The 26,846-nt window shown below is 43.2% G+C and overlaps 1 protein-coding gene across 1 annotated transcript; it reads right to left on the bottom strand.

The window, feature by feature from the left end:
• Positions 1-13,305: 13,305 nt before the first annotated feature.
• On the bottom strand, positions 13,306-25,572 carry LOC126082524 (NUT family member 2G-like). Its single transcript, XM_049895024.1, is given in 7 exon segments — positions 13,306-13,474; positions 19,878-20,053; positions 20,415-20,531; positions 20,847-21,142; positions 22,171-22,310; positions 23,501-23,629; positions 25,007-25,572. Coding segments are annotated over 7 exon segments (1,593 nt in total).
• Between the last annotated feature and the right edge of the window lie 1,274 nt (positions 25,573-26,846).

Below are 26,846 nucleotides of genomic sequence, written 5' to 3' on the forward strand. Positions count from 1 at the left end.
TTTTTTGGTGTAGAAGACTTCAAGTGATTTCCCTGTGTTTAACTTGTATCCTGATGCTTTCCTGAACTCTTCTATTAGTTCCAGTAGTTTTCTTGTTTATTCTTTAGGGTTTTCTGTGTATAAGATCATACTATCTGCAAATAGAGATACTTTTACTTCTTCCTTATCAACTTGGATTCCCTTTATTTCCTTTTCTAGCCTAATTGCTCCGGCTAGGACTTCCAGCCACAATGTTGAATAAGAGTGGTGATAAAGGGCATCCTTTTCTGGTTCCAGTTCTCAAGTGCAATGCTTTCAGACGGTCTCCATTTAGGATGATGTTGGCTGTTGGGTTTGTATAAATGTCCTTTATTATGTTGAGGAATTTACCTTCTATTGCTATACTGCTGAGTGTTTTTATCATGAATGAGTGTTGGACTTTGTCAAATGCCTTTTCTGCAGTAATTGATAAGATTGTATAGTTTTTTTTATTTATGTCATGGATTACATTGATTTTTTTTAATGTTGAACCATCCCTGTATCCCTGGTATGAATCCCACTGGGCATGGTGAATTTTTTTTTAAATATATATTGTTGAATTTTATTGGTTAGAATTTTGTTGAGGATTATTGCATCTAATTTTATGAGTTCCATTGGTCTATAGTTTTCTTTTTTTTGTGGTGGTTTTACCTGGTTTTGGTATCAGGGTTATGCTGGCTGCGTAGAATGAGTTTGGCAGTGTTCCATCCTTTTTTTATGCTCTGAAATACCTTTAGTAGTAGTGGTGTTAACTCTTCTCGGAAAGTTGGTAGAATTTTCCAGTGAAGCCGTCAAGGCCAGGATTTTTCTTCTTCTTCTTGTTGGGTGTTTTAAAATTACCTTTTTAATCTCTTCTTTTGTTATGGCTTATTTAGTTGTTCTGCCTCTGTGTTAGATAGGTAGTGTGTTCCTAGAAATTTTTCCATTTCCTCTAGGTTTTCAAATTTGTTACAGTAGAGTTTTTCCATAATATTGCATTATGATTATTTAATTTCAGTTGGGTCTGTTGTGATATTGCCCATCACATTTCTAATTTGCGTTATTTGCTTCCTCTCCTGTTTTTCTTTGTTTGGCAAGCGGTTTATTGATTCTGTTAGTCTTTTCTAAGAACCTGCTTTTGTTCTCCTTAGCTCTTTCAATTGTTTTTCTAGTCTCTTTTCATTTAATTCTGCTCTGATTTTTATTATTTTCTTTCTTCTGTTGTCTGAGCGCTTCTTTTGCTCCTCTCTTTCTATTTGTTCAAGTTGTAGAGTTAATGCTTTGATCCTTGGACCTTTTTTTCATTTTGGATGTGTGCATTTATTGCTATAAATTGACCTCTGAGCACTGCTTCTGCTGTGTCTCAAAAGTTCTGGTAGGCTTTTTCATTCTTGTTTGATCTGTGAATTTTTTTATTCTGTTCTTAATTTCTTCTGTTTGATTTTTTTCTGTTATTGATTTCTTCTTTTATGGCTTTATGGTCAGAAAAGGTGCTTTGTAATATTTCAGTACTCCGGATTCAGTTAAGGCTTGCTTTATGGCCTACTGTGTGGTCTGTTCTGGACAATGTTCCAGATGTGTTGGAAAAGAAATTATACTTGGCTGCTTTTGGGTGCAGTGTTTTGTATATATGTCCATGAGGTCAAGTTAGTTCTTTGTGGTATTTAGATCTTCTATTTCTTTATTGAGCTTCTTTTTGGTTGTTCGCTCCTTCACTGAAAGTGGTGTGTCGAAGTCTCCTACTATTATTGTGGAATGTCTCTCTCTCTTTTCAGTGCTGTTAGAGTTTGTTTTATGTATTTTGGAGCCCTGTCATTGAGCGGGTAAATATTTATTATGATTACGTCGTCCTGGTGCATTGACCCTTTAATCATTATATAGTGTCCTTCCTTATCCTTTGTGGTAGATTTTGCTTTAAAGTTTCTTTTGTTAGAATTTAATATTTGCACGCCTGCTCTGTTTTGATATTTGTTTACCTGAGATATATATCTATATGTATATACATATTTCCATCCTTTGAGTTTTAGTTTGTTTGTGTCTTTCAGTCTAATCCGTGTCTCTTGTAGGCAGCAAAGAGATGGATCATGTTTTTTTATCCATTCTGCCACTGTCTGTCTCTTTATTGGCACATTTACTCCATTTATGTTCAGTGTACTTACTCTTAGGTATGAGCTTAGTGCTGCCATTCCAATGTTTTTTTTTTTTTTTGTGTGTGTGTGTGTGTGTGTGCTGTTGACAGTTTCTTCATTCCACTTAATTTTCTGTGCTGGTTCATTTTTTTGTGTATTTTCAACTTTTTCATTTTAGTTTATTTTGTATTTGTGGAGCCTTTATGTTTTTCTTGTTTTTTACTTTGATGTGTAGGATGGTTAGTTTCCTTTGTGGTTACCTTACTTTTTACCCCAATTTTTCTAAGTTTAAAGCAATCTTTTATTTCTTTATATCTCCTTGACTTCTCCATATGAAAGATTTATGACTACATTATTTTGTCCCTCTTTTTTGTTTGAATGTTGTCATCTTTAACTAATGATGTCATTGTTTCCCTATTTTGATCATTTTAGCTTTGATTTATTTTTGTGATTTCCCTATCTGGGTTGATATCTGGTTGCTCTGTCCCGTGTTCCAGCCTTGGGTTACTGTCTGATGTTATAGATTTTCTAACCTGAAGTTTCCTTTAGTATTTCTTGTAATTTTGGCTTGGGTTTTTGCAAATTCCCTAAACTTTTTTTTATTGGAAATGTCCTAACTTCGCCATCATTTTTGTGAGACAGTTTTGTTGGATATATAATTCTTGGCTGGCAGTTTTGACCTTCAAGACTTTATGTAAACCCATTACCTTCTTGCCTGTGTGGTTTCTGCTGAGTAGTATGAGCTTAGTCTTGTTGACTCTCTTTTGTAGGTGACTTTTCATTTATATCTAGCCACTCTTAAAATAATCTCTTTACCTTTGGTTTTGGCAAGTTTGATTATGATATGTCACGGTGACTTTGTTTTGGGATCTACCTTGTATGAGGTTCAATGAGCATCTTGGGTGGACATCTTTTCATCTTTCACGATATCAGGGAAGTTTCCTTCCAACAAATCTTCAACGATTCTCTCTGTGTTCATCCTCCCCCACCCCCAGCCAGATTATGGGTATCCAGTGCTATTGGCTATAAGGAGTAGGAGCCACCACTTATTCCTCAACCCCTGTCATGAGTGGATTGGTGGCATGGGTGGAGACACCAGCCCTCAGGCCCCTGATGTGGGTAGGTGATGACCCTGCTTAATAGACAGAGTCATGTCAAATGCCATTAACCTTCCTCTCCACCATATACTTGAAAGAGTTGAAGTGAGGGTTCAGGTATATACCCTGTTGTACTGTGCTAATGAGGGCCAGCACTGTTGAAATGGGTCCACACAGGTCTATGCAGGGCTGAAAGACATTCAAAGTCTTTGGACCTCTTATGCCTGTGCCTAGGCAAAGGAGCTGTTTCTGCCCTGAGTTCTTGGTTTAAAGGATCCAGGAGATCATTTTTCCCTGTTTGTGAAATTGTTCCCTCTCCAATGCTGGGAGAATGGCTCAGCGAGTGTGACAGATCTTTCAGCCCAGGGGATGTGGCAGTCTCTGAAGCCAGCTTGGACCGAGTGTAGAGTAGGAAGGGGGCAGATAAATGGGAGAGAGGTTTTTCCCAAAAGGGTGTTTTTTGACCTGTGTGGTAGGTTACACACGTGTACATATCTTTTGTCAATTGAGCACCACTTTTTTTTTTTTCACAGATTCTGGAGGTGGGAGTAGAATCTCCATCCCTCAGTGTCTCCCGATTTGGAAAACATGTCCCAAAGGTCATTGCTTGCCTCACCACTGACACCACCTGATCCTGGCCTGCAGGGTGATGGTTCCCACTGGGTCAGGTCTGGCAACTCCTCACTGTTTCTTAACTGTCTCTCTCCACCTGCCACTCAGTCTGATTCCTCGCCTATGCCTTAGATGTTCTGGGCTCCTAGATTGTCATATATAATCGATTCACATATATTTTCAGGTCTTTGTTGTAAGAGGGACCACGGGAAGTGTTTGACTACTCCAACCTCTTGGACCCACTAACTCTGTGTTTGATTTCCGAGGGTGGAGTACTTGTGGGGTGTTGCTTATATCTGGAAATAGTATGGAGATTTAGTTGTGAGCCTTGTAGGGATTCGGAGAATTGAGAGGTGTGGGTGCTTTTGTGGCCATTATTTGGGACTGTGTTGGAAATGTATTGATGTGAGTTCACAGTGTGGGGATTGTGTATGTGTTGAATGGGTTCCTGCAAGTTCATATATGTATTTAAATGTGTGAGTTGGTTGTGTTTACATGAACCTTAGTGATTCAATATAAGTGAGTTTTTGTGGGAGTGTGCAGGTCATGAGACATAGGCATGTACACTCAAGGACTTGGAAGTGAGCTGTATGCAATTTGTGGCTCAGGGGAATACTTTGGGTGTGGCTGTTCTGCCATGAATTTTGGGTCTTCCTGTGTATCTAATGGCAGGTTTGAAATGAGTTTCTTTGGGCATGTGAGGGAGTGTGCCTGTGTGTGTTAGCTTGCATGTAAGACCTTTTGGTTTTGTATATTTTGGGAATGAGGAAGGATCACTGGTATGTACTCAGGGCATGTTGTATGGTTGTGTTGCCTGGATGCTTTCCTGGAGTTGCACATGCATCTTCCATGTTTGGTCTGGGGTTTGTATGATTCTGCATTCAAGAAAATTGGGGATTGATTTCTGTTTGAGTATTGTGGATTGTTTGATTATGTATAGGCAGGCATTGTGAGTTATATTAGTATTTGAAGATATAGGGTCATATTTTGTATGTTTGGTGTCATGAATAATTTAGGTTATATTCAGGGTATGAGGACAGTTGTATTCGTAATGAGTTTGTTTCATGAAGAGGCATGGCAGTTGGGATGAATATTTTCTAGATTCATGTGTAATATGTCTCAGTAGGGAGTATGGTATATTCTGGGAAATGAGGAGGTGGGTATCTGATGAAAAAATGAGATTGTGCATTTGCACAGGAAGTGGGAGAATTGAATTTGTGTATGTGCTAGAGGGACGTTGATATGGTTATGTATGAGATTTTGAGAATGTGGCAGTTTTGGAACATAGGGTAGAGGGCATGAAATGGGATTTCCGTGTATTTATATAGGATGTGCAAGAGATATTTCACTGACTGAGAGGATATACTGGTGTGTGTAATCATGAGCCAGTGGGTGAATTATTCTTGGAGTGTTCTGCGTGTGTTTCTTTGAACAATGGTAGGGTGTTCGTAATTGTGTTTGGGAATGTTTCGAGGTTAGGGAAGTAAGGCCAATTTCTAGAGAAGTGTGACAATCTATTATGTTCTGGATGCTGTATACTTTAAGTAATTGGGAATGTGTGTCTGCGTGTGTGTTTTGTGTCTGGTATGTGCGGGCAAGTAGGGGGATCATGTGTGTGTGTGTGTTAACTAGAGTGCTAGGACTGTTGATGTTTTGGAGTTTTAGCTGCATTCCTGAATATGTGGGGGTTGCTATGAGTCAAAATCAAATCGAGAGCAGTGAGTCTGGTTTTGATTTTTTGTACCTGTGGTTGTGTTTTGGGTGAGTGTGTAGGGTGTTTTTGTCTGTATGAAAGCAGCCAGGGATCCTCTTTGTGCCTATTCTTGTCTAATTCTTGGAGAATTTGGTGGCACAGCTTGTATGTGCATTTTCAGAGTTCCTTTGGTGTATTTATATATATTATTAATACAGGTTGTATGTGGTTGTGTGTGTATTTGGTTTCATTGGCTTTCTGGGGTGTTTATTCTGGAGGATGTGGGGTTCAGTATGTATATTTGGAAACTGAGAGGCCTTCTATAAATTGTGCATTCATTTGGGAATTGTATGTATTCTAGAGATGTATGATTTCTTGTGGGTCTGTATTAGGGTGGCCTTTCAGGTTAGATTTTGAACTTGGAGGTGTTAGAGAGCTTGGTTTTGTGTACAGTGTTCAGTGAGTATATATGGGTACTATTGGTTGTCCATGGACATCTTCAGGCACATGTTCAGAGTATACATAGTTGTAGGAATTATTGTGTGTATTCATGGTCCGTAGGGTTTTGTTATAAAACTATAGGCAGTAAAAGGTGGTATGTTTGTGTGTTTAGAGTGTGGGTAGTAGTTGTACGTATGTATTCAGGAGTTGTGTGTTCTGGAAATGTATAGCGATGTTTGGATTATATATTAGGGGTGGGAGTCAGGGGTCCTCTCATGGTGCAGACGCAGTGTGTGTACATACTCATAGGAAAGGGGATCAGTCATGCTGGAATCAGCTCCAGTTAATTTGGGATAGTAGATGGTGCATATCTCTGCCCAAATATGGGTCAGTGACATCCGGGTGGTACCTTGAAATTAGCAATGGCAGGATTATTTATATCAGGTCATTTGTCAATGTTTAGAAATCAAGGCTTGCAACGGTCGCAATGGAGAGTGAATTGATAACATTGGTCACGTGTGTGTGTGTCTGTGTGCACATGTCTGTCTGTACATGTGCCTGTGTGTCATTAGAATGTGCTGAACAAGAACATTGAGGCCTCACTCAGGTACTCTATTGGATAGTGTGAGTGGGGCACTTGGGGCCTTATGCCCTTCTATGTTTCCATGGGAAAGACATGTGACAATATTGTATCCTTTCATCTCACTGTTCAATCTCTGTGCTTAACAAATAATCTGAGAAGCCAGAATATATGAAGAAGAATGGTCTTCAGCATTGGAGGAATGTCACTGACAACCTGGGTTATGCAGATGACAATGTTCCATGCTGCAAATGAAGAAAATTGAAGAACTACCTGATGAAGGCGAAAGACCACAGTCGTCAGCATGGATTACACCTGAATATAAAGAAAACTAAATCCTCACACTGGACAACCAAAGTAAATAGAGACATATTTGAAGTTGTCAAGGATTTCATGCCCCTTTAATCAACAATCAAAAACAATGGAAGCAGCAGTCAGGACCTCAAAGGACATTTTGCCATGGGCAAATCTGCTACAAAAAAAAGAAAAAAAAAATTTTTTTTTTAAGACTCCCTTAATGTTATAAAAAATGGAAGATGTCATTTTGATAAAAAAAAGTTGCACCTGTCTCAAGCCTGGCATGGCAGCCCCACCAAAAGGTTGGCCCTCAGAGCTGGGTAGCCTTTCTAGACTCAAAGAGCACCAGTAACCAGGAAATAGGGAAAACACAGTCTTAGCACCTGGGCCTGGGAACAGAGAGTCCCAAGAACCCTGAGTTGATGGGACCTCAGTTAGCTGAAAAACTGCCAGATATAGGCTTGCACAGCTGGAATCCCTCCAACCTTGGGTGTGGGTATGCTGAACCTTCTGAGGTGTCCCTGTGTTGAGATGTGTAAGGATGCAGGTGAAGGTCTCTGTCACACCTGAGCAGGTATATGGGGCCTGGCCTAGCTCTTTTGGCTCAGAGGGGATGACAGGTAAAGGAGATTAGATACTGGGTCTGTGTTCCTTGAACAATGTGGAAGAAGATGATGGATCCCCTCTTATAGTAGGGCTTCCCAGCCACACCCATCTTCTCTTCTATCACAGGAGGCTTCAGGACCCCAAAGAGAGAATGGGTTGGGTTTTCTCTGGTGAGTCTCATCACTTGGTTCTTCCCAGGCTGGCTTGATGCCAGTTCAGTGGGACAGGGAGAAGCAAGGCAAGGGTTGGAGTCAGATAAGTGACAGGGGAGGGCGTGGGGGAAGCCCTGTCCTAGAAAGAGGACCAGGAGGATGGATCTAGAGAGCATGATGAAGCCTTCCTGTGAACAGACTTGACTCTTTCTTTGCTGGGTACTTTCTTTTCTGAAGCCTCACCATGCTGCCAGCACCGGGAGTCTCCTCTCATCTCCCTGTTTTTCTGATAGGGTGACCTGACCTTTTTTATTTTCCCCCATGACATGTGCAGTTTCAGACACATCAGATGGTGTCCAGTGACCATGATGGACCCCAGTTCCCTCCACACACGCCTCCTACCTCACTTGGACCCACCCAAGGACTTCTGGGCCTTCGTGAAGTCTGATTCAACTTGATGCCCATACTTTGTAGTAATTATGTTGTATTTTGTTGGCAGATATTTTAAATACAATATTTGATCGGTAATGCATGGGAAGGTTTTGTAGGATCTTTTCATTGGGTTTTGAATATTCTTTTTGTTGTTGTTGCTTTGGGTTTAGCAATCACTCCTCATGTTTTCCACCTACAGCCCTCCTAGCCATTAATCTGCTCTATGTCTGTATATTGTAGATTTTCATGTGGAATCATGCAATAATTGTTCTTGAGATTTCAGTTATTTCACTGAGGCCAGTGGTGTCAAGGTTCATCCATTTATTGCAAGTAAGAGAATTTCTTTGCTCTTTATGGCTGCATAATATTGCATGTACCTGTATGGCACATTTTGTGTATCCAATCATCTTTTCATGGGCACTGGGGTTGTTTCCACCTTTTTGTTTCAGTGAACAGTTCTGCAATAAACGACAGTGTCCAAGTATCTGCTTTCTTGCTTTCAATTCTTTTGTTTATGTGCCTAGGAGTGTCTATGGTAATTCTTTGTGAAAGCATTTGAGGTGCCATCAAACTGTGTTCTACAGTTTTCAATGGACATGGCACCCACTTTCTCCTATGTTTGTTTCCTGTTTGTTTTTGTTTTTTTCTGTCAATAGCCATCGGTGTGGTGTGGAGTGATACGTCTTTGTGATTCTGATTTGCATTTCCTAATGACTGACGATGTTGAGCATCTTCTCCCTTGCTTACTGGCCATTTGTATATTTTCTGTGGAATAATGTCGATTTATGTCTTCTGCCCTTTGTTTGAGTTGGGCGGTTTTTTTCTTTATGTGTTCAGCTTTAGGCACTCTTTATATCTTTGGATATGAAACCCTTAAGCAAGTACATATTCCAAGTATATTCTCACAATCAGTAGTTGTCTTCACTTTCTTGATAGTGCTCATTGATGCAGAAAAGATTTAAATTTTCACCAAGACAAATTTATCTGTTTCTTTTGTTTCTTCCCTCATATGTATGAAGAAGTGGGGAAAAAAATTCAGAAAACATAACCCTGATGTTTACTTTTAAGAGTTTTATGATTTTAGCTCTAGTATTTAGATCTTTGATGCATTTAGAGTTAATTTTTGTATATGCTATAGAGTATGTGTCCAGCTTCATCCTTTTCCTTGTGGAGATCAAGTTGTCTCAGCATCATTTGTTAGAGAACTGTTCTTTGTACTTTGAATGAACTTAGCTTCGATGTTGAAACAAATTGGGCAAAGATGTATGAATTCACATCTCAATTCTATACCATTGGTCTCTACGCCTATTCTTATGCCAGAACCAGACTGTTTTCTTTATTACATGTGTGTAGTACTATTTTATATCTTAAAGCGTGCGTCCCAGTCTGTTCTTCTTTTCCAAGATGGTTTTTTTATATTCAGAGCACTTTGTGTTTGCAATATATAAATTTTCTTGTGTTCTTATGTATTTGATTTTCTCTGCTTCATTTAATTTATAAGTGGTAAGACATGGATCCTGAGATTTAGGAGAGAGGAATAGGAGAGTCTCAGCATCTTGCCCCAGGAATGAAAATCCCACACCAAGATTGCATGAAGGAAATTCCTGGAAGGGCTGATGAGGTACAGAGCTGGGAGATATGGGGCCAATTTTTTTTTTTTTTTTTTTTGAGGTACATGTCATGGGATGAAGAGAGAGTTTACCCTGAAGAAGAAAAGTGAAGCTTGCTGGGCTGTGCCCTGGCTGCCATCAAGGGCATAAGGAGGTTCAAGGAGGCAGAGTCCTGAGCGTCATAGTTTTGGGAGACGGGCAGGGTAGGTCTGTTCTCTAGATGAAGCTTGTTTTCCGAACATCACAGCATGTAGATACGTTTTATCACCAGTAGTATGTATATTTCTTTTTGTAATGAGAACTTTCCACACACCTGTTTAATGAAACCATGGGTAAAGAGGTCTCACCACAAAGGCAGATGTGAGTCTTCTTCCTGTTCCCAAATGAAAGCAGTCCTCAGGGCTTCGCACCAGCGCTACCCTGTGGCCTCCAAATGGTGACTGCCAAAATACCAGAGTCTCAAGCTATTCATAATAAGTATCCGTAAGACAATTGTGGGGTATTGGAGAATCTGAATCTATGGTCTAGATGTTGATTGAGAGGATGGTTACACCACGGTATTTCAAATTCCTGAAGCTCACAAAACTGTAAGTTAAATGGGTGAGTTTCATTGCATGGAAATTATATAACTCTGAGAGCTGAGTTTAACAGTAAGATATATTTTTCCCTAACTGTGTTGGCACCTGATTTGTAACAGTAAAAGTTTGCACGATTTAAGGCCAATTGAATTCCCGGCACAAAGGGTTAAGGAGGTGCCTGGTCATGGAAATGGTGGTTGTTCACGTTCACGAAGAGGCTCCTAGGAACAAATGCCTGGTGATCTCCTTTGGAAATTCAACCAGAGAATACTCTATGGAACACAGTTCTGTTGTGAAACGCGTGGGGTCGCGATGAGTTAGAACTGACCCAACAGCACTGGTTTGGTTTTTCTTTTGGAACCAACCTGGCTACCTCTTACGGATTCTGTGACCTTGGATGAACTGTGTCTAGTATGTACAATGGGAATGGCCTATAAATCATGAGATGACTTTGACTTTTATCTGTATCTGTAACAAGCACTGAGCAATATCTCACATGAAACATATTCAGCAAATAATAGCAGATATGAACATTACTATTGTTTCATGTTAATATCCTGGTTCAGGTGAAGACGAGACATGCTTCCTGCCTTTAGAAAAGCCACAGTCGACAGGGAGTAAGAACACGGGAACAGTGACATGCAGTGCGTGGTACGGGGTCTGTGACAGGGGAAAGTGAAAGTGAAGCTAGGCACAATCTCAGGAATAGAAATGGATAAGTCCTTGACCTCTTTACTCATCCAGACCTGAGTCTACTCCAATAACCTTATAGAATCTTCTCTAGACCACTCCAGCCTTCCCCACATGAACACACTCATTGAAGAAATAGCAGAAAGCTTCATTTAGGCCCTATTCTGGGAAAGCATATTCCATACACTCTCTCTATCCTTGCAAGAGCTATCCAAATAAAGTGTGATTATGCATGTGTTACTGGTCAGAAAGCTCCTGCTCAGACACCGGAGGTCACACAGCCAGCAAGAGACAGAGCTGAGATTGAAAGTCTGCTCTGGCTGACCCCAAATCCAGCTTTTCTATGGCCTCTTTCCTCTTTCTTCCTCTGGGCACTTTGTTCAACTTGTACCTTCTGTGGCTGACACTCACTCTCAGGTGTGGGGAAGGGAGGAAATTCTTTAGGTGATAATGAAATGTTAAGAGGTGAAGAGAAATTCAGGGAAAGTTGGCGGAAGGCCACACCAAACACAGAAAAAAACCTGGACCATCAGTCTAGGGTCCATTCTATGTTTCTTTGGGCGATCCTGAAGGCCTGGTTACTCATTGCCACCAACTCTGACCCACTATGGAACCATGTTCCATTGGCTCTCTCCCTATATTCTTTCTTGGAACCAGGAGAGTGATATCTTCTCCTTCCCATGCCCACAAAGCATGGCACCAATACAAAATTGTGCACAAGGAACAAGAGAGGTCTGTTAATGGATAGGGGTTGTACTGTCAGAGCAGCGGCCAAGCCTGGCATACATCTCAATCTATCTTTGCTACACTTGAGACATTTCAGCAAAGAGAATATTCAAATGGCCAACAGACACTTGAAAGGATGCTCAATGTCATTAGGCATCAAAGAAATGCATATAGAAACCACAAGGAGATACCATTTCATAGCCATACTATGGGTAAGATAAAAATTAAAAAAACTAAAAAAAAAACGGAAAAATGACAGGTGTTGGAGAGGATGTGGAGAAATTGGAAACCTCACCGTTGCTTGTGAAAATGCAAAATGATGTAGTCATTTTGGAAACACTGGCAATTTCTTAAAAACCTGTAGATATACCTGCCGTATGACCCGGGAATTCCATTCCAGGTGTATGCCCTTGGGATCTAAAAGAAGTGATATGAACAGACATATGCACACCTATGTTCACCACAGCACTATTCACAATAGAAAAAAGATAGAAACAACCTAAGTGCCCAACAACGGACGAATGGATAAGTAAAATATGCTGCATACATACAGTGGAATACTACTCAGCAATAAAGAAAAATGAGTTCCTGAAACATCTTGGAATATGGAAGAACCTGGAGGACATGAACAAGTAAAATGAGTCAGTCACAAAAAAACAGATATTGTATGTAATCACATTTATGAAATGATATCAAAAATAAAATTATACAGAAAATAATGTTCAGTAGCATTTACCAGAGATGGGGTAGGGGGAAGGGGAATTTGTTTTCTAGTCAGTAGATACTTGTTATTTTTCATGATGGAGAGGAAAAACTCAATGACAGTGAATTGTACAAAGCCTGATGAAGACAAACCACATCAGTAAAATATACACAAGGAAAAAAAATATATATGTAGTCATATATGTAGTCATATATGTATATAGGCATGTTTACATGAGTGTGTATGTGTGTGTATACAGGTGTGTGTGTAGGAATACACATATGCATCTATGTGACTGTATGCACACATGTTAATACATGTAATAAAGCACATAGAGGGAAGAGTTGTGAATATTTCTGAGACATAACCAAATACCCCGATGGATTAGTTTTCTGGATTTGAAATATTAGAATTAGAGTCTTGTGGAACATCTTGGTCACTTGGGCTGATATGGTTCATAAAGTTATGTTTTACATCCTAGTTTGCTGAGTAGTGTTTGTGGTTTTAAAGCTTGTGAGCGACCTACTAAAATGCAACTATTGGTCTCTACTCATCAGGACCAAAAGGGAACGTAGGAAACCAAAGGCTAAGAGAAGGAACTTGAATTGTGTACGTGAAGAATGTTCAGATGACAAGTCTTTTGTTACATATATATTTACCACAATAAAAAGAAAATAAAAAATATTGTGGAATCGAATAAAACTCCAGGATTCATTATACTTTCTCGTCTATAAGACCTAAGCAAATGCACTCCATTTAAGAAACGCACACTCAGCCCAAAATCCAAACATTGCTGCTGAAGAGGCAGTTAATAAAATGAGAAATAAACTCATTTGAAATGCGAACACTCTCAAGCTTGCTCTTCAAAGCCTTTAATTCAGGATTTCACCTCCCAGCTTTCCTACTGGACAAGGCACACAGCACTGCTGTCCTTAGAAAGGAAGGAATTCATCACCCAAAGGTTAGTTTTGCCTCAGGCAGACCTGCTGGTCATCCAAACCTCCTGGATGGCCTTGCAATGAGAAACACTTGATTTTCACCTCTCCTGCCTCTGCACTTCCTACTACATCGTATTTGCATTTTTCCATGCACTGCATCATTCTCTCACTGTCCTCTGGGTCTCCACATCTTCTAGGAATGCAGGTTAAGAGATCTCTTAAGGAAATGTCCTCAATATGTGTCCTTCAGTTTACTTTTTCTTCTGTGTTGTGATTAGGAAACCATCTCAGCCAGTGTTACTTCCTTCCTGTCTAAACAACGGTTACAGTGGGAACAAATTATTTCTTTTTTAGTGTGTAAACTAAACTCATAATTTCAGTCAGCCCTTAAATAATCAGTGCTAGAACGGTGTCACTGTATTTCTTTTTCTTTTTTTTTTTTTAAATTTCAATAATCTGATACTCTTTTTCTGGAAATTGCAAGATTTGCAGTATTTCTCACTTCCTTGGATCATGACTCTAAGACCCTACAGATCCAACACGTGGAGCTGGCAGGGCACAGGCTGAGAGAGAAAGCAGGGTAGCATCACACCTTGTCATTTCCTCTAATGCTCTGAGATTGGGTGGCAGATCACCTGTCTTCTGCGTCCTGTCACCCAAGAGTGGAGATGATTTTTATCAGTGGACGAGGCCTTCCTTACACTTTCCCACAGCGATGGTCAGAGAACTGGGTCCAAGGGACTTTTGGCCTCACCCTTTCATGGCCAATCTTGGTAAAGTTCATATGCGCTAATTTAATCACATATGCTTCCAGGGTCAAAGATTTTCATGTAGTAGAAAAAAAGATTGCAGAATTCGGACCCGCTTGTTCCTGCACAATGTGATGTTCAAATCATAGGTCCTGAGCTCACTCAGTCAAATCCAATGGCCCAAAATCCATTGTGTCCATCAGGGAAAAAAATCTATGGATTCACTGACAAGCAGAAGAACCAAGGAGCAAGCCTGCTTTTCCTGAGTCCCTAGATAGTAGCATTTGCTTCACCAGTCCCATAATAGGAGGTCTGGATTGAAAATCATGTAAGGTTGCCCTGTGATAGAAGCTCATATGCTAAGAAAAGTTGCCAAGATTTTGCTTTTATCAGCCACAACAAGTAGCTTTAAAAAAAAAGTTCAGGTGATTTTCTTCAATCTCTCTAACTTCATCATCTAAGCTGAGATGTGAGTAGAGTTGTACACTGTAGCTGCCAGAGAGAATACCAAGAAAGGCACATCAAGAAGCTGTTTCCTGGCTGCAGAGAATTAAGGGGTGGGCAGTTTCCAGAGAGGCAGAAGCTGCATGGAGGTGCTCTTTTCACAGTGACTGGGAAAACACTGTCGATGCTGTAAATAGAAATATTCTTCGGGTCTTATCAGGTTTATAATTCAGCTAAAACTCAGAAATCATGAGGCAATTCAAGAGGACCACATTATGAAATGACTTTCTCACAGAATTGTAGCAAAGGGGGGAGAAGAGCCCTTGCCTCCTCTGTGCAAATTCTCTGCTTTTCCACCATAATATGACTACCGTTGCATTTTTCTGCAGCATTTCCCTCTTGAGTTGAAATGTCTTCCTACAGGGACAAGATACTATGTTAGTCCGAAACCCGTCGCCTTTGAGTGGATTCTGAGTCATAGTGACCCTATAGGACAGAGTAGAACTGCGTCATAAGGTTTCTAAGGAGTGCCTGGTGGATTCAAACTGCCAAGCTTTTGATTAGCAGCCATAGCTCTTAACCACTACACCACCAGGGTTGTTAGTGCCGGTAGGGACATTTTTTGTGTGAAGGCTGTCAGTGTGGAACACTGCTCCTCTGCCTCTCCCCTTCCCCTATACCCTCCCATCCAACAACCACTGCTGATGTGAGAGCAGGATTAAAGTTGGTCGCACATGACTTTTCTTATTGCAATGACTTGGGGTCAGCACCCTCATCTCATATGACCAGTTTTTCTACCAAGCCTCTCAAACAACAACAACATGAATGCTTTTTCCAGTCATTTTCACTGTAATACACTGAAAATTCTGTTCATGATGACTAAAGAGACAAACATTCTTTGTTTAAAGATGATAACACCACGGTTTCCACAACGATTGAGGACATACATTGATGAGCCTGGATTCCAAAAAGCAAGGTTGTGTGATGGAGACAGGTGAAGCTGAAGCTGAGAAGTAGGGCTTCATGACCCAGAATGGCCAGCTAGGAGATAGATGGGAACGAGTGTGTGTGTGCATGGGGATTTGACTTGAGTGAGTAGAATCTTGCATTGGTCTCACGATACCCACCCATTTCAGGGCCATGGGGCCCTAACGAATAACTGAAGATCCTAGGGCTGTAGCATTGTAAGCACTTTTTCTTCAGAGAAAAAGATTTTCTGCCTTTCTCACCCTTACATCTGCTCTCTGCCCACTAAGCCTAGGTGCTCAAGAGTGTTTAGTGACTATTCAATATGCCAGATAATCAAAATGTCCTGCAGAGATTTTGTGAAATTGGTATGCTGGTTTAGTTTGGGTGCTGTGTTTCATGTGTATGGAACCAAGATTTAAGCTCAAGCCTTTTGGCTGCAAATTCAGGTCTGTTCTTCTGAGGGTAAGTCATAACAGCTTAATGTTTTCTGCCTCCTGGAAGTTTTCCCAGATAAAATACAAGCCACTTGTTGACTTCAAATTTCTGTTAAACAAGGACTAATATTGTTGTAAATATATCCCCATTATTATATGAGGAATCCTTGGGGGCCTGTATTTTCTTTGCTAAAACTGGCAAGCCTATTCTTGGGGGGACTTTGAAGTTTAACGGAATGTTAAAATTACCATTGTAGGCTCTAGACTAAAGAAATACAAATGGGATCGTTGAACCCAGGCTGGGGACATTGGCTTTATTTCAATATATTATTCTAACGAAACAAATATGTATATATATACTGGGATAGATCTTTATTTAATAAAGAGAAAAAAGGAGGAGGCAGGGCCAAGGTGGCAAAATACTCAGATGCTTCCTGTATTTCCTCTTACATCCAAGACATTAAAAAGAAGTGAATGGATTCTATATGACAATGTAGGAGCCAGATCATCAAAGACAAAGCTGAGGAGTTGGACTGAGCGGCAGGATGCAGGAGAGACAGTTCAGAAGCAGCAAAGAAGTGCCAGTTGTGAGGTTGCCAGCACCCTGCTGACTGGGTCAGCTGGTGCATGGCAGGCTGAGGAGAGCAGTAGCATTCAGGACAGGTTTCACCATGTCAGGAGAGGCTGGGCAGCGGAGAGTCTGCAGAAGCCTCTGGATCAGGATGGAAATGGTACTGGACCTGCGAAAGTTAACTGCAAGCTTCTAACCTACTATCTACTGTGTGGGAGTCAAAATAAGCCCTCCTGGAGGGGAAGAGCCTGTTTTCCCTCCCCGCACCCACCTCCCGCTCCCCGCTGTCCACTCTGACACCAATCAGGCAGTATTCAACAACTGCCAGGCCTTTAACCCAGATCTCAGGGCTGTCTGCACCCAAGCTAGTCTCTTGGCTATAAAAATTCACCATGCCCCCTCAGCTGGGAAGTCAGGCCAGGAGCTGCCCCTTTGGGCACTGGCATAAACGGTTTGAGGACATGTAGCTCCCTTTACCCCTGCCTGTACCTGTGTGGGCCAATTCAACACCATGAGGCCATACACTTGAAGCCTGTTTTCAACTGCAACAGCCAAGGGGTAGTTGCAGAATCGTGACATTTGATGTTGCCCTGCCCATTAAACAGGGACCTCATCTACACACATCAGGGACCTGAGGGCTGGTGGTATCACCCAACTCCATCTAGCCACCCAAGACAGGGGTCAGAGAATATACACTGCCGCCCAGTCCCTTCAGCCAACAGCATTGGGTGCCAAGGACTATCTGCATGACTCCTTTAATATCCCAAACATCCTGAGAGCTGTACAGTGTTATGCTATTTTCCCAGTGAAGATCCTGAAATGTAGAGGACTTATGGAAGTTTTCTAAAGTCAAACACCAGGGAATGGAGGAGCCCGGGCTCTGTCCTTCACTTACCACATTGTCCTTCTATATTTGATATGTGTGGTGACTCCCCTAAATACCTTGGATACACCAGGATTGCCGGTTATGCTGAGGAGGACAGTCTATGAGGTCCCTTCATGGTGTTGGCTGGGAAACTTCTGGGACTTGGCATTCCTGAAAATTCACAGGTACTTGCAACAAAATTAGAATTTAGAACTTGGAGAAAAAAGCATTGGGCTGGGAGGAAACTTTGTTGAGTTCCAGGGAGCTTCCAAGTTGAGAATCAGAGCTGCTGAAGGGAATGGGCTGGAGAAGTGAGGCCATGGACACGTGGATTTGAGGAGTTAAGTGCAGATTGGAGGGCAAGGACTTGACAATTCTGAGGAAAGACCAGAGGTGTCCTCTCCCCTTATTCTCATCTCTTCATCTTGATTTTTTCCCCAACAGAATCTTACTTGCAGAGGTCTCCATCCAGATCCCAGTTAGGAACTTCCCAACACATGAAGCAGCTCACAGGCACCAAAGGCCAAAACACTGAAACACCCAGTGCTCTGAACATGGGGTCTATGCAAGTGCCCGAAGAATCAGACTACTAATACCTCAATGCTTCTCAGCCCTTCGTACCAACCCTGCTCACATCTAGCCTTGCATACTCCAGGCATCCAGGTCTGCCATAAACATCATCAAGTCTCCGCTTTTCCTGGCTGTATTGTTGTTCTGTAAGGTAGGTTTCCTCTTGTTTGGAAGGAACTATTTTCAATGTAAGTGTAAGACTAAATCTACATCAGTTTAGCCCTAGAATTTCAGTCATCATTTGGGAAAGAAAGGGAAGAGTACTTAGAGGATGCTCCCTGGAAAATTCCAAAGTTACCTGAGGTCAGTCCCCTTGACCACAGCAGGATGGACCTTCCCAACTGAGTTAAATGAGATTCTTTCCCATCCAGAAATGAGGCAAAAGGACTTCCTAACTTCTCTGTCTCCCTTCATAGCCCATATACACACTATCAAAAGAAATCCTCATAAATATATTTCCAACACATTGTCTCGTTCTGTCCTCACCAGAAATAGCATACTACCGTTGCTTATTTAGCAGTCCTCTTGAGAATTCATACCACTTCTTAGAGTAAATGCAGAGAAACAGAAAGCCATGTCCCCAAGAAGCCAAGTCTTGATCCTGTCAAGTCAAATAAACCACACAGGAAAATCCCTGGGTGCACTGAGGATCATTTTAGATCTGTTGTCCGACATCTTTCTAGCAAACAGAAAAAAAGCACCTTCAAGCAAAGTGCAGCCTCCAGGCTCAATTGTAGAAACATTAATTAATGACCAAGAAGGCTGAAAGGTTGAAATGCAAATTCCATTAATAGATGGTTAAGAGACAGAGATATTGTTAGGATACCCACAGAAAGCTCCCAAACCAAGCCACAGCTTGTGAAAAATGGGTGATGACAGTGATCACTGGCGATTTATCAATGAGCTGTGAGAGGCCGGAGCCAGACTGTCCCCAGGAGCATTCTGAGGACATCAGCTAAAGCTGGAGGAGAGAGCTAAGTCAGTCACATGTGGATGTGGAAAACGGGGGACACCTGTATCTTTTTCTTTTCACAGCACCACAGTCCATCCAGCAGTAGAGGAGGACCGGAAGAAAGAGTCAATGAGAATTTCTTCCAACAAAACCATCTTTAATCTCAATTTACAGAGGACTATTCTTCAAAGTAAATGTAAAGCTACTGTGCTTCATCTCCCACCATGGAAGTACATGTGCGCCCTGCCCAGGCTTTGGCCTCCCTCTCTGCCCTCATCATATCTGTATAACAGCCAAGAAGTACCACTAGGATAGGGGAGGAGCATTAGCCTAATAAGTATGGGGGAGGAGTTGACAACTCTAATCTATTTAGGGGACCCCAACTTGAGGGTCTGACATATAGAAGAGGAGAGCTCACTACTGGCTAAGAAGATGCTTCTTCCTTTTTTCATGAGTGGAAGGGTCACATTTTCTTTTTAGAGGCAGTGAGGGTTGGACCTCATCCACAGTCAAGGGTTGCCTCCCAGAGACTCCAAGGTCAGCCCCCGAGTAGTGCCGCTTTGCAGCAAGTGATGGAGTTCTGACTTGAACTGGGATCTTCCACTTCACAGCTGTATGTCCAGGACGGCTAAGACTCACTGTCTCCGGAGATCGGAGCTGGGATGCTCCCCAGGTACCCTGAACTCCGTGGTGCAGAATGCTGGAGGCAGGCAGAGGACTCTTGGAAAGACTCCAGGGCAGTAGGCTTTCTTGAGATGCCAAGAGGAAGTCAAGGCTGGGGAGTTCCTCCTCTTCCTTTTCTTCTTCACTGGACCCTTCTCCTTTCCCAGGTGCTTCACTAATAGGAGAGGCTTGTAAGGACATTAAGGTTCCTCTGTTTCCCAATCTAGGGTAGGTGCAACTAGGACCCCGTTGAAGAGAAGTTGATTGTTCAGACTTAAGTTCCTGTGACATGGGACTCCATGTGAAGAGAGCAAGTTCTTTTGACGTAGACAGATGACTGTATCCGCTGCCATCTTTTGGCAGGTCATCTGCATCCAACTTTTTTGTGCTTGTTTTCTTGCTCGTCTGTAGTTGGCTGTTGTGGTTATCTGTGCTCCCTGCATCTTGACTGGTCCCAGACTCTGTACAAGGTGACTCCCTGGTTGGCACAGCATAAGTTGGGGATGCCTCCACACCCACGTTTCCTTTCAATTCCAGCATTCGCTTCTCTACCAGCTACAAGGAAGGAAAATGGATAATTACTGATTCTGTATAGATTGTGAGAACACGTGGCTGAGTGGGTGGTGGAGACCATAGTACTGGGGCAGGATTTAGGGAAGTCAGTCACATGAGTGCCCCTCAGTAAGTAGTACTGCAGCTCTGCCTCTCCAACCTCTTGTGTGGTTTTCCCAACCACAATGCCTTACCACTCCACTCCTCTTCTTGGCCACTCCATTATCTCTTACCTCCTCATTCTGTACCTGCTCCCACACCTGGAGCTGGGCTTCCCCAGAAGCCATGACAGCCAAGGCACTGTCCGGTTAGATGAAATCCTGTGGGTTTTATGTTATGATTCTCCCTTCCTCCTCTGGTTTACCTGAGTGAGAGTGAGTCCTTCCTCTCCCTCCAGCTCCTGCCTTAAGAACATGGGATCTACCTGTGATTCTGGTGATAGTAACATTTCCAGGAATTGAGGGTGAATAACTGCTTTGACCTGTTAACGGAACGAAGAGATGTGTGAACATCCTTAACAAGGAGTAACCAGTGATTTAGAGATTCTAGAAGAAAACCAATAATCTACCTCTCAAATTTGCATCCAGTATTGTATTAAAATATCACCACCCCAACCTACACATACAGAGACACTCATGCACACACGCATATACACATAAGAAAAGGACACACACATTGATCATGGAGGAAGAAACTGAGCTTAATTACAATGTCTGGGGTAAAACTCCAGATGTTTGGTGGCTGGAACGCCAAAAGTACAGAGCCCACAGACACCAAACCTCAGGTCCCAGCCCACCTTGGTGATAAATGCTTCCTGTGCACAGAGCTTGTCAATGTAGCTCAGGAGTCCCGGGTCTGGGTACAGCTCATCCTCTTCGTGGTGTTGCTCATTTTCTGCTTCTTCATATTTTTCATCTGGCTCCACAGTGGCTGAATGGGCAGTTCCAAGGAGATGTTCCATGATCTCAATATACTCTTTGACGGCTTCGGGAGGGATTTCATGGGACCACTTGGGCTCCCAAGGGTGCTCGGTTCTGTGTTGATGTTGCTTAGAGGGCTGTGCCATGGAAACTCCCTTCTTTGGAATGAACACTATAGGAGGGGTTGGAAAGGGGATGTTTATGTGGCAGCAAATTCTGGCTCTTTCCACCTGTTACAGATTGAATTGAGTCCCCAAAATGTGTGTCAACTTGGCTAGTCCATGACACCCAGCATTGTGTGGTTGTCCACCATTTGGGTACCTGATGTAATTATCCTATGTGTTGTAAATCCTAACCTGCATGATGTTAATGAAGCAGGATTATAGGCAGTTGTGTTAATGAGGCAGGCCTCAGTCTACAGGATTCGATTGTATCTTGAGTCAATCTTTTTTGAAATGGAAAAGAGAGAAACAAGCAGAGAGGAGAGGAACTTCATGCCACCAGGAAAGAACTGCCCAGAGTGAATCCCATCCTCTGGACTCGAGGTCCCTGTGCTGAGGAGCTCCTAGACCTGGGGAATATTGATGACAAGGACCTTCCCCCAGAACCAACAGAGAGTAAAAGCATTCCCCAAGAGCTGGTACCCTGAATTCAGACTACTAGCCTCTAGACTGTGAGAGAATAAATTTCTGTTTGGTAAGTCCATCCACTGTGGTATTTCTGTTATAGCAACACTAGATAACTAAGTCACCACCCAACCCCATGTGGTAAAGGCAGAATTCTGGAGACACTGTCATGGTTCCTGGTAGGGCAGGCACACTTGAAGCTGCAAACACTGTGAGAGGAGCATATGTAAGAGGCAGATGGTCTAAGACAGTCAGCTTCTGGGGAAACTCGAAACTACTTCTTTTTCAAGATGTCTCATTGAGACCCAGATTTAAAGCTAATTAGATATTGGAGCCCACCTTTGATAATCGATGTGAGACAGTAGTTATAAAACGTGACCACCTCACTACTAGTGTGTAATGAAGTGTAGCGGAGACCCCAGGCATCTGGCAGTATCTGCTGATAGAAATAGCCATTGCCCCCTCTTGAAAGAAAAGTACATGTGAAGACAATGCCTTCTCCCAACACAACCAGTCCCTACATACCTCCTTTGACCCCTGGCCTGTAGCTCCTGTTGAACTTGCTTAGCCATACCTGGACACTGGCCAACCACAGTGGATGAAGGCCCGTGAGGATCAACATTGCGTGGAGCTGGAGGAGGCAGGCAGACAGATGCACTCCTCTGCTGCAACATCTGAATCTGTAACTCCTCCTCTGCCTCAAACTCCATGAACCTGACAAGGGTGAGGGAGGCACAGACTGTGCTGAGGAGAAGGCAAGATGCACCAGGAGCCCTAGGACCAGGCAACAGCCAATTATGGGGCAGTGCAGAAAGATGTGCCTTCAATGACCTGTCCAGGTGCCCAGTAAGTCCATTTCCCAGGAGGCACAAACAAGGTTTGGGTCCCTTATGTGTTCACCACATCATCCCTTCACCTGTAGCACAACTTATCATAACATAGGAAGATTGTGAAGGAAATGAGCCATGCCTTCTTGGAAGCTTCTCCTGACATAGCCATAGTGCTCACTACCTTTCCATACCCTTACCACCTGATGGCATACCACAACACTGACACTGGTTGGTTGAATTGAATCAGACCTACATGACACACAGCAGGACCCACTCATGCACACCGTTCTCCAAGCCTCTCCTGCCCTTGCCTAAAATGCACATGGTAGAGGTGAGAGCCTGAACCTGGAATGGGATGAAGTTGATTGCAGATAACACCAAGGACTAGTTCCTAGAGTCGCAGTCCTAGTCTCAAGCTGTGAGGCCTTGAGATATAAACCAGGTGGGCAAGAGGTCCAAGAGACATTTGGAAAAAGGTGGAATGTGAGGTTTCACAAAAGCCTCAGGCTCCTTTGATGATTTTTTTTTAAAAACTGAGGGAAGAAAGGCAATGAGGGACAGAAACACGTTCAACAGGGTGACTGAGATGCTGCCTTCCCCTGAACACACCCTTCCAGCCTGGGCCATTCTTAGATGGTTGTAGAATACTTTTGTACCAGTTGTCATAAGGAAGAGTGGCCCCAAATTCCCTGTTATCTATATGGACACTGAGGCAAGGAGGAACTTGTCCAGTACAGCATATCCCCTCACTGCAGAGTGTCCACAGCTTGGACTATATCTCCATGGGTATCCACAGTGTTTATCCCCATTCTGTCTTAACACTCCAGTTTCAGGGCATCCCCAAAACCAACATGTAGAAGGGTGAGTATCTTAAAGAACGTAGAACAGAAAACTCCAAGCAGTGAATGTGGTGGTAGAAGTTGTCTGAGGGTAGAGCGGGATCATCAGGGAACCAGGAGCCCTCTCCAAGTGTACATTTCCTCCTCACACAGACCCTGTGATTTGTACCAACCCTCCCTCTTCATTCACACCTCATCACTCAGTCCCAACAGGGCCAGGATGCCACGGACTCACTTTTCTGCCATCTCATAGAAGATCATCCGGTCAAAATTGCTTTTGCGCTGCCATTCCTGTACAGACCACCAGAGTCCCTCCTCCAGGGTCATGGTGGGCTTCAGTCTAGCCAGGGATCGCAGGACTGGGCTAAATACCCGTGGATATCAGTAACTTTCAAAAAATACATATTCCATCCCCATCTTGACCCCACCCCTACACACATCCCCTGCCCATCATCACATCTATCTTGCTATTTGTCCCTGACAGTCCCTCTTCCAGTGTTTTAGATTTCAAGTGCTTTTGCCTCCAGAATACCATTAGCTGTTTCAGAATCCAGGGAATCCCTAAGACTGCTGGAAATTTGGGTTTACTGGACGGTGTCTTTATTCCTGGGTGAGTGCTGGGGAGTGGGGAAAGGAAGAAGATGCCTTCAGTCTTTCAGCCAATGAGAGCAACATGTATGTGGAAAAACATCCTGTGAACGTGATCAGAGTTCCATATTGGTTGACCTGTTGGGAAGCTCAGGGTTGAGAGAGATGTAGGCTCTGCTCTGAAAAGATAAAGCTTCCCACATTACTAATCAGTCTGCCTTTCATTCACAGAAGCCCATGACCCTGCACTTCATTGCCAATTTCCACTCACACACACTGTAGCTAGGACAGTTTTGCTCTTGTGGGTACTTTTTATGGACTACACTTCATATATTAGGTCATATCGTCTTCTTAGCTCTCCTCTTAATGAACTGAAATTGTCTCCTTATTTGATGAGATACTTACTCTAGGGTGAAGATGTACACTGCCCTGCTCAGGATTACAAATCTAAAGAGAACAGAGCCCAAGCCCTTCACCACTATGCATACTCTACCACCTCCCTGTTGTAACTGGAATTCTCCAGAGGAATGAGGGTGGGAGTAAACTTAAAGTGGTTGTCCTAGGCCTTGCCCGTTTCACGTCTCCTGAGGCAATGGCCAAAATATGCTCAGCTCCTTTGTTGGAAGGTAAAGACCAGTGGAAGAATGTAGTTTCTGATCTGAGACCAAAATTCACATCATGGCTCCTCACTTTACCACAGCGTTTAAAAAAACCAAAACCAAACCCTTTGCCATTGGGTTGATCCCGACTTATAGTTACACTACAGGACAGAGTAGAACTGCCCCATAGAGTTTCCAAGGAGGGGTGGTGGATTTGAACTGCAGCCATAGAGCTTAACCACTATGCTACCAGGGTTTCTACCGTGGTGTTTAGTCTCTTATAAATAATTGTTAAGGTAACGATTCCAATATAAAGATTGATTTCATGTACAAGATGGTCAGCATCAATTGAGACGAGATACCTGAATGTGTTGTACACAGGGAGGTGCATTTAATATTATGGGGAATATATTTTCTCATAACATATCCCATCACCCTCATGACCTTCTCTCAAGTGTTCCTGAAGAGCCTAACATCCATTGTGTCTTTCCAAGATCTCTTTGTTTGAAAGCTGCAGGATAATCTCAGCTGTCCCCACTGATTAGAGTACTCACATGAGAAAGCAGGAAAGAGCTTCTGTATCAGGGCTTTGGGGATGGTACCTCCTGGCCAGAGACTTGAAGCATTGCCAACATCAGTAGTTCTGGTAAACACTCTGGGGATTACAGGAGTAGTCATCCAGTGAAGGCCTGGATTGTGTGACGGCCAGGCTTTTCTCCCCAGAAGAAGCATGTTGGCCTGAGCAAGCCTTCACTTGGGGGAAAATGGAGGCCAGCTGGGCAGCTGGTGGTGGAGCTTGAAGAGAAAGAGCTGGGGACCAAACTCCCCTACAAGCCTGAGTAACCACAACAGAAGTGGCAGGGATCACAGCAGAGGCTTCCCCAGAAGGGGGTGGGGCATGGTCAACTGCCCCACTGGGAGCCCTTGGGGCACTCCAATTAAGTGGGGTCTGCTCCATGACAAAGGTCTGAATTCCAGGGAGGTCTGCTGAACTCCCTGTGTCCTCACTTGAAAAATGACCTTTGCAGGCCTGGCCCCACTGGGGCCAGAATCCCCAGTGCTTGGCACAGGAAGTGTCCTGGGGAAAGCAGAGAGCCCAAGAGGGGTGCCTGGAAGGCATGATGATGTCATGAGCAGCAGTGGGTGTTGCATCCAGGGTGTTTGCTGTGGAGGTCCAGGAGTGTGTGGGGGAAAGGGCAGTACAGTGAAAGGAGATATGGAGGCACCAGGATTCATGGTCATATCCAGTCCCAGCACTGGAGTTGCTGTTGAGACAAAGGAAAAGAGTAAATGGAGGTGGAGGAAAGGCAACTAAGTGTTGGGTCATCCGAATTCCCTGCCTGGTCACTGGGAATCAGCACAATGAATCTCAAGTGATGGGCAGGAGTATGGAAGGGGGAACTGGTGAAGACTGCAAAAACTCCTGAGATTGAATTAGATGTTCCTTCCTTCCAGTTGAGAAGTTTACTGCTAGAGAACTTGTGAGGAGTTCAACCAGACTTCCAGGCCCCTGTCTACCAAGAAGTAAGAGGCCCAAGCTATGACTGACTCACAGAACCTGTATCAGGAATCCCAGGCAGACAGGCTCTCACTCTCATAAGCTGTTTCCAACCCATGGAACAGGGTTGACATCCACTGTGTCCGAAATGCCCCCAGCAGGCTCGCTAGCAGGGAAGGGATTTTCTGAAGTAGAAAGTGTCCTCTAGATTTTCTTGAAGGAGTGAGTCTTCAAGAGAGTGGTTTCCCATCTCCTCCTGAGCGTTTCTTTTCATGATGTCCACTACAAAACCTCTTTCCTTCTTTCCCCAACACCCTGTCTCATTTTTCTAATCTGCCTCTTCAAGCCTTCCTAGGTGGGATATTCCGGGTGGTGTTAAGAGTCCACTCCTTATTCCTGCTCAGAGAGCTTGTCCCCAGGGGAAGTGTCAAACTTGAATTCCCAAGGGTTGGACGGGTGGCAGGAATCTGATAACACACCCCCCGCTCCAGGCCTACCTCCTTCTGAAGACATCTCCACAGGCTTGGGCACTGACCACAGCTGTCTGGCAGCCTTCAGCACATGAAATCGCCACGTCCTGGACTCAGAGCGTGATCTGGCTGCAACAGATGCTCATGGATCCAAGAAAAGGAGGGAAAAGTTTGAATCCAAACAGGAGTAGAATGTAGGACTGCAGACATTCTACAGTGGGGGAGGGGTGGAGGGCAGGTTGGGATGAGGAGACATTCCATGAAAGGGATCTGACAGGTAGGCAAAAGCTACATGTTTCCTTCAAATTACAGTTGACAACACAAATCATGTGAACCTCTTCTGGCCATTTGTCGGTTCTTTCTTAGATCCAGAGCACAAAGGCTCTACTCTAGACTTCAATTCTTATCAACATACCTAGTTTTGTG

The sequence above is a fragment of the Elephas maximus genome, chromosome 9 (genome assembly GCF_024166365.1).
Source record: "Elephas maximus indicus isolate mEleMax1 chromosome 9, mEleMax1 primary haplotype, whole genome shotgun sequence".
NCBI lineage: Eukaryota > Metazoa > Chordata > Mammalia > Proboscidea > Elephantidae > Elephas > Elephas maximus.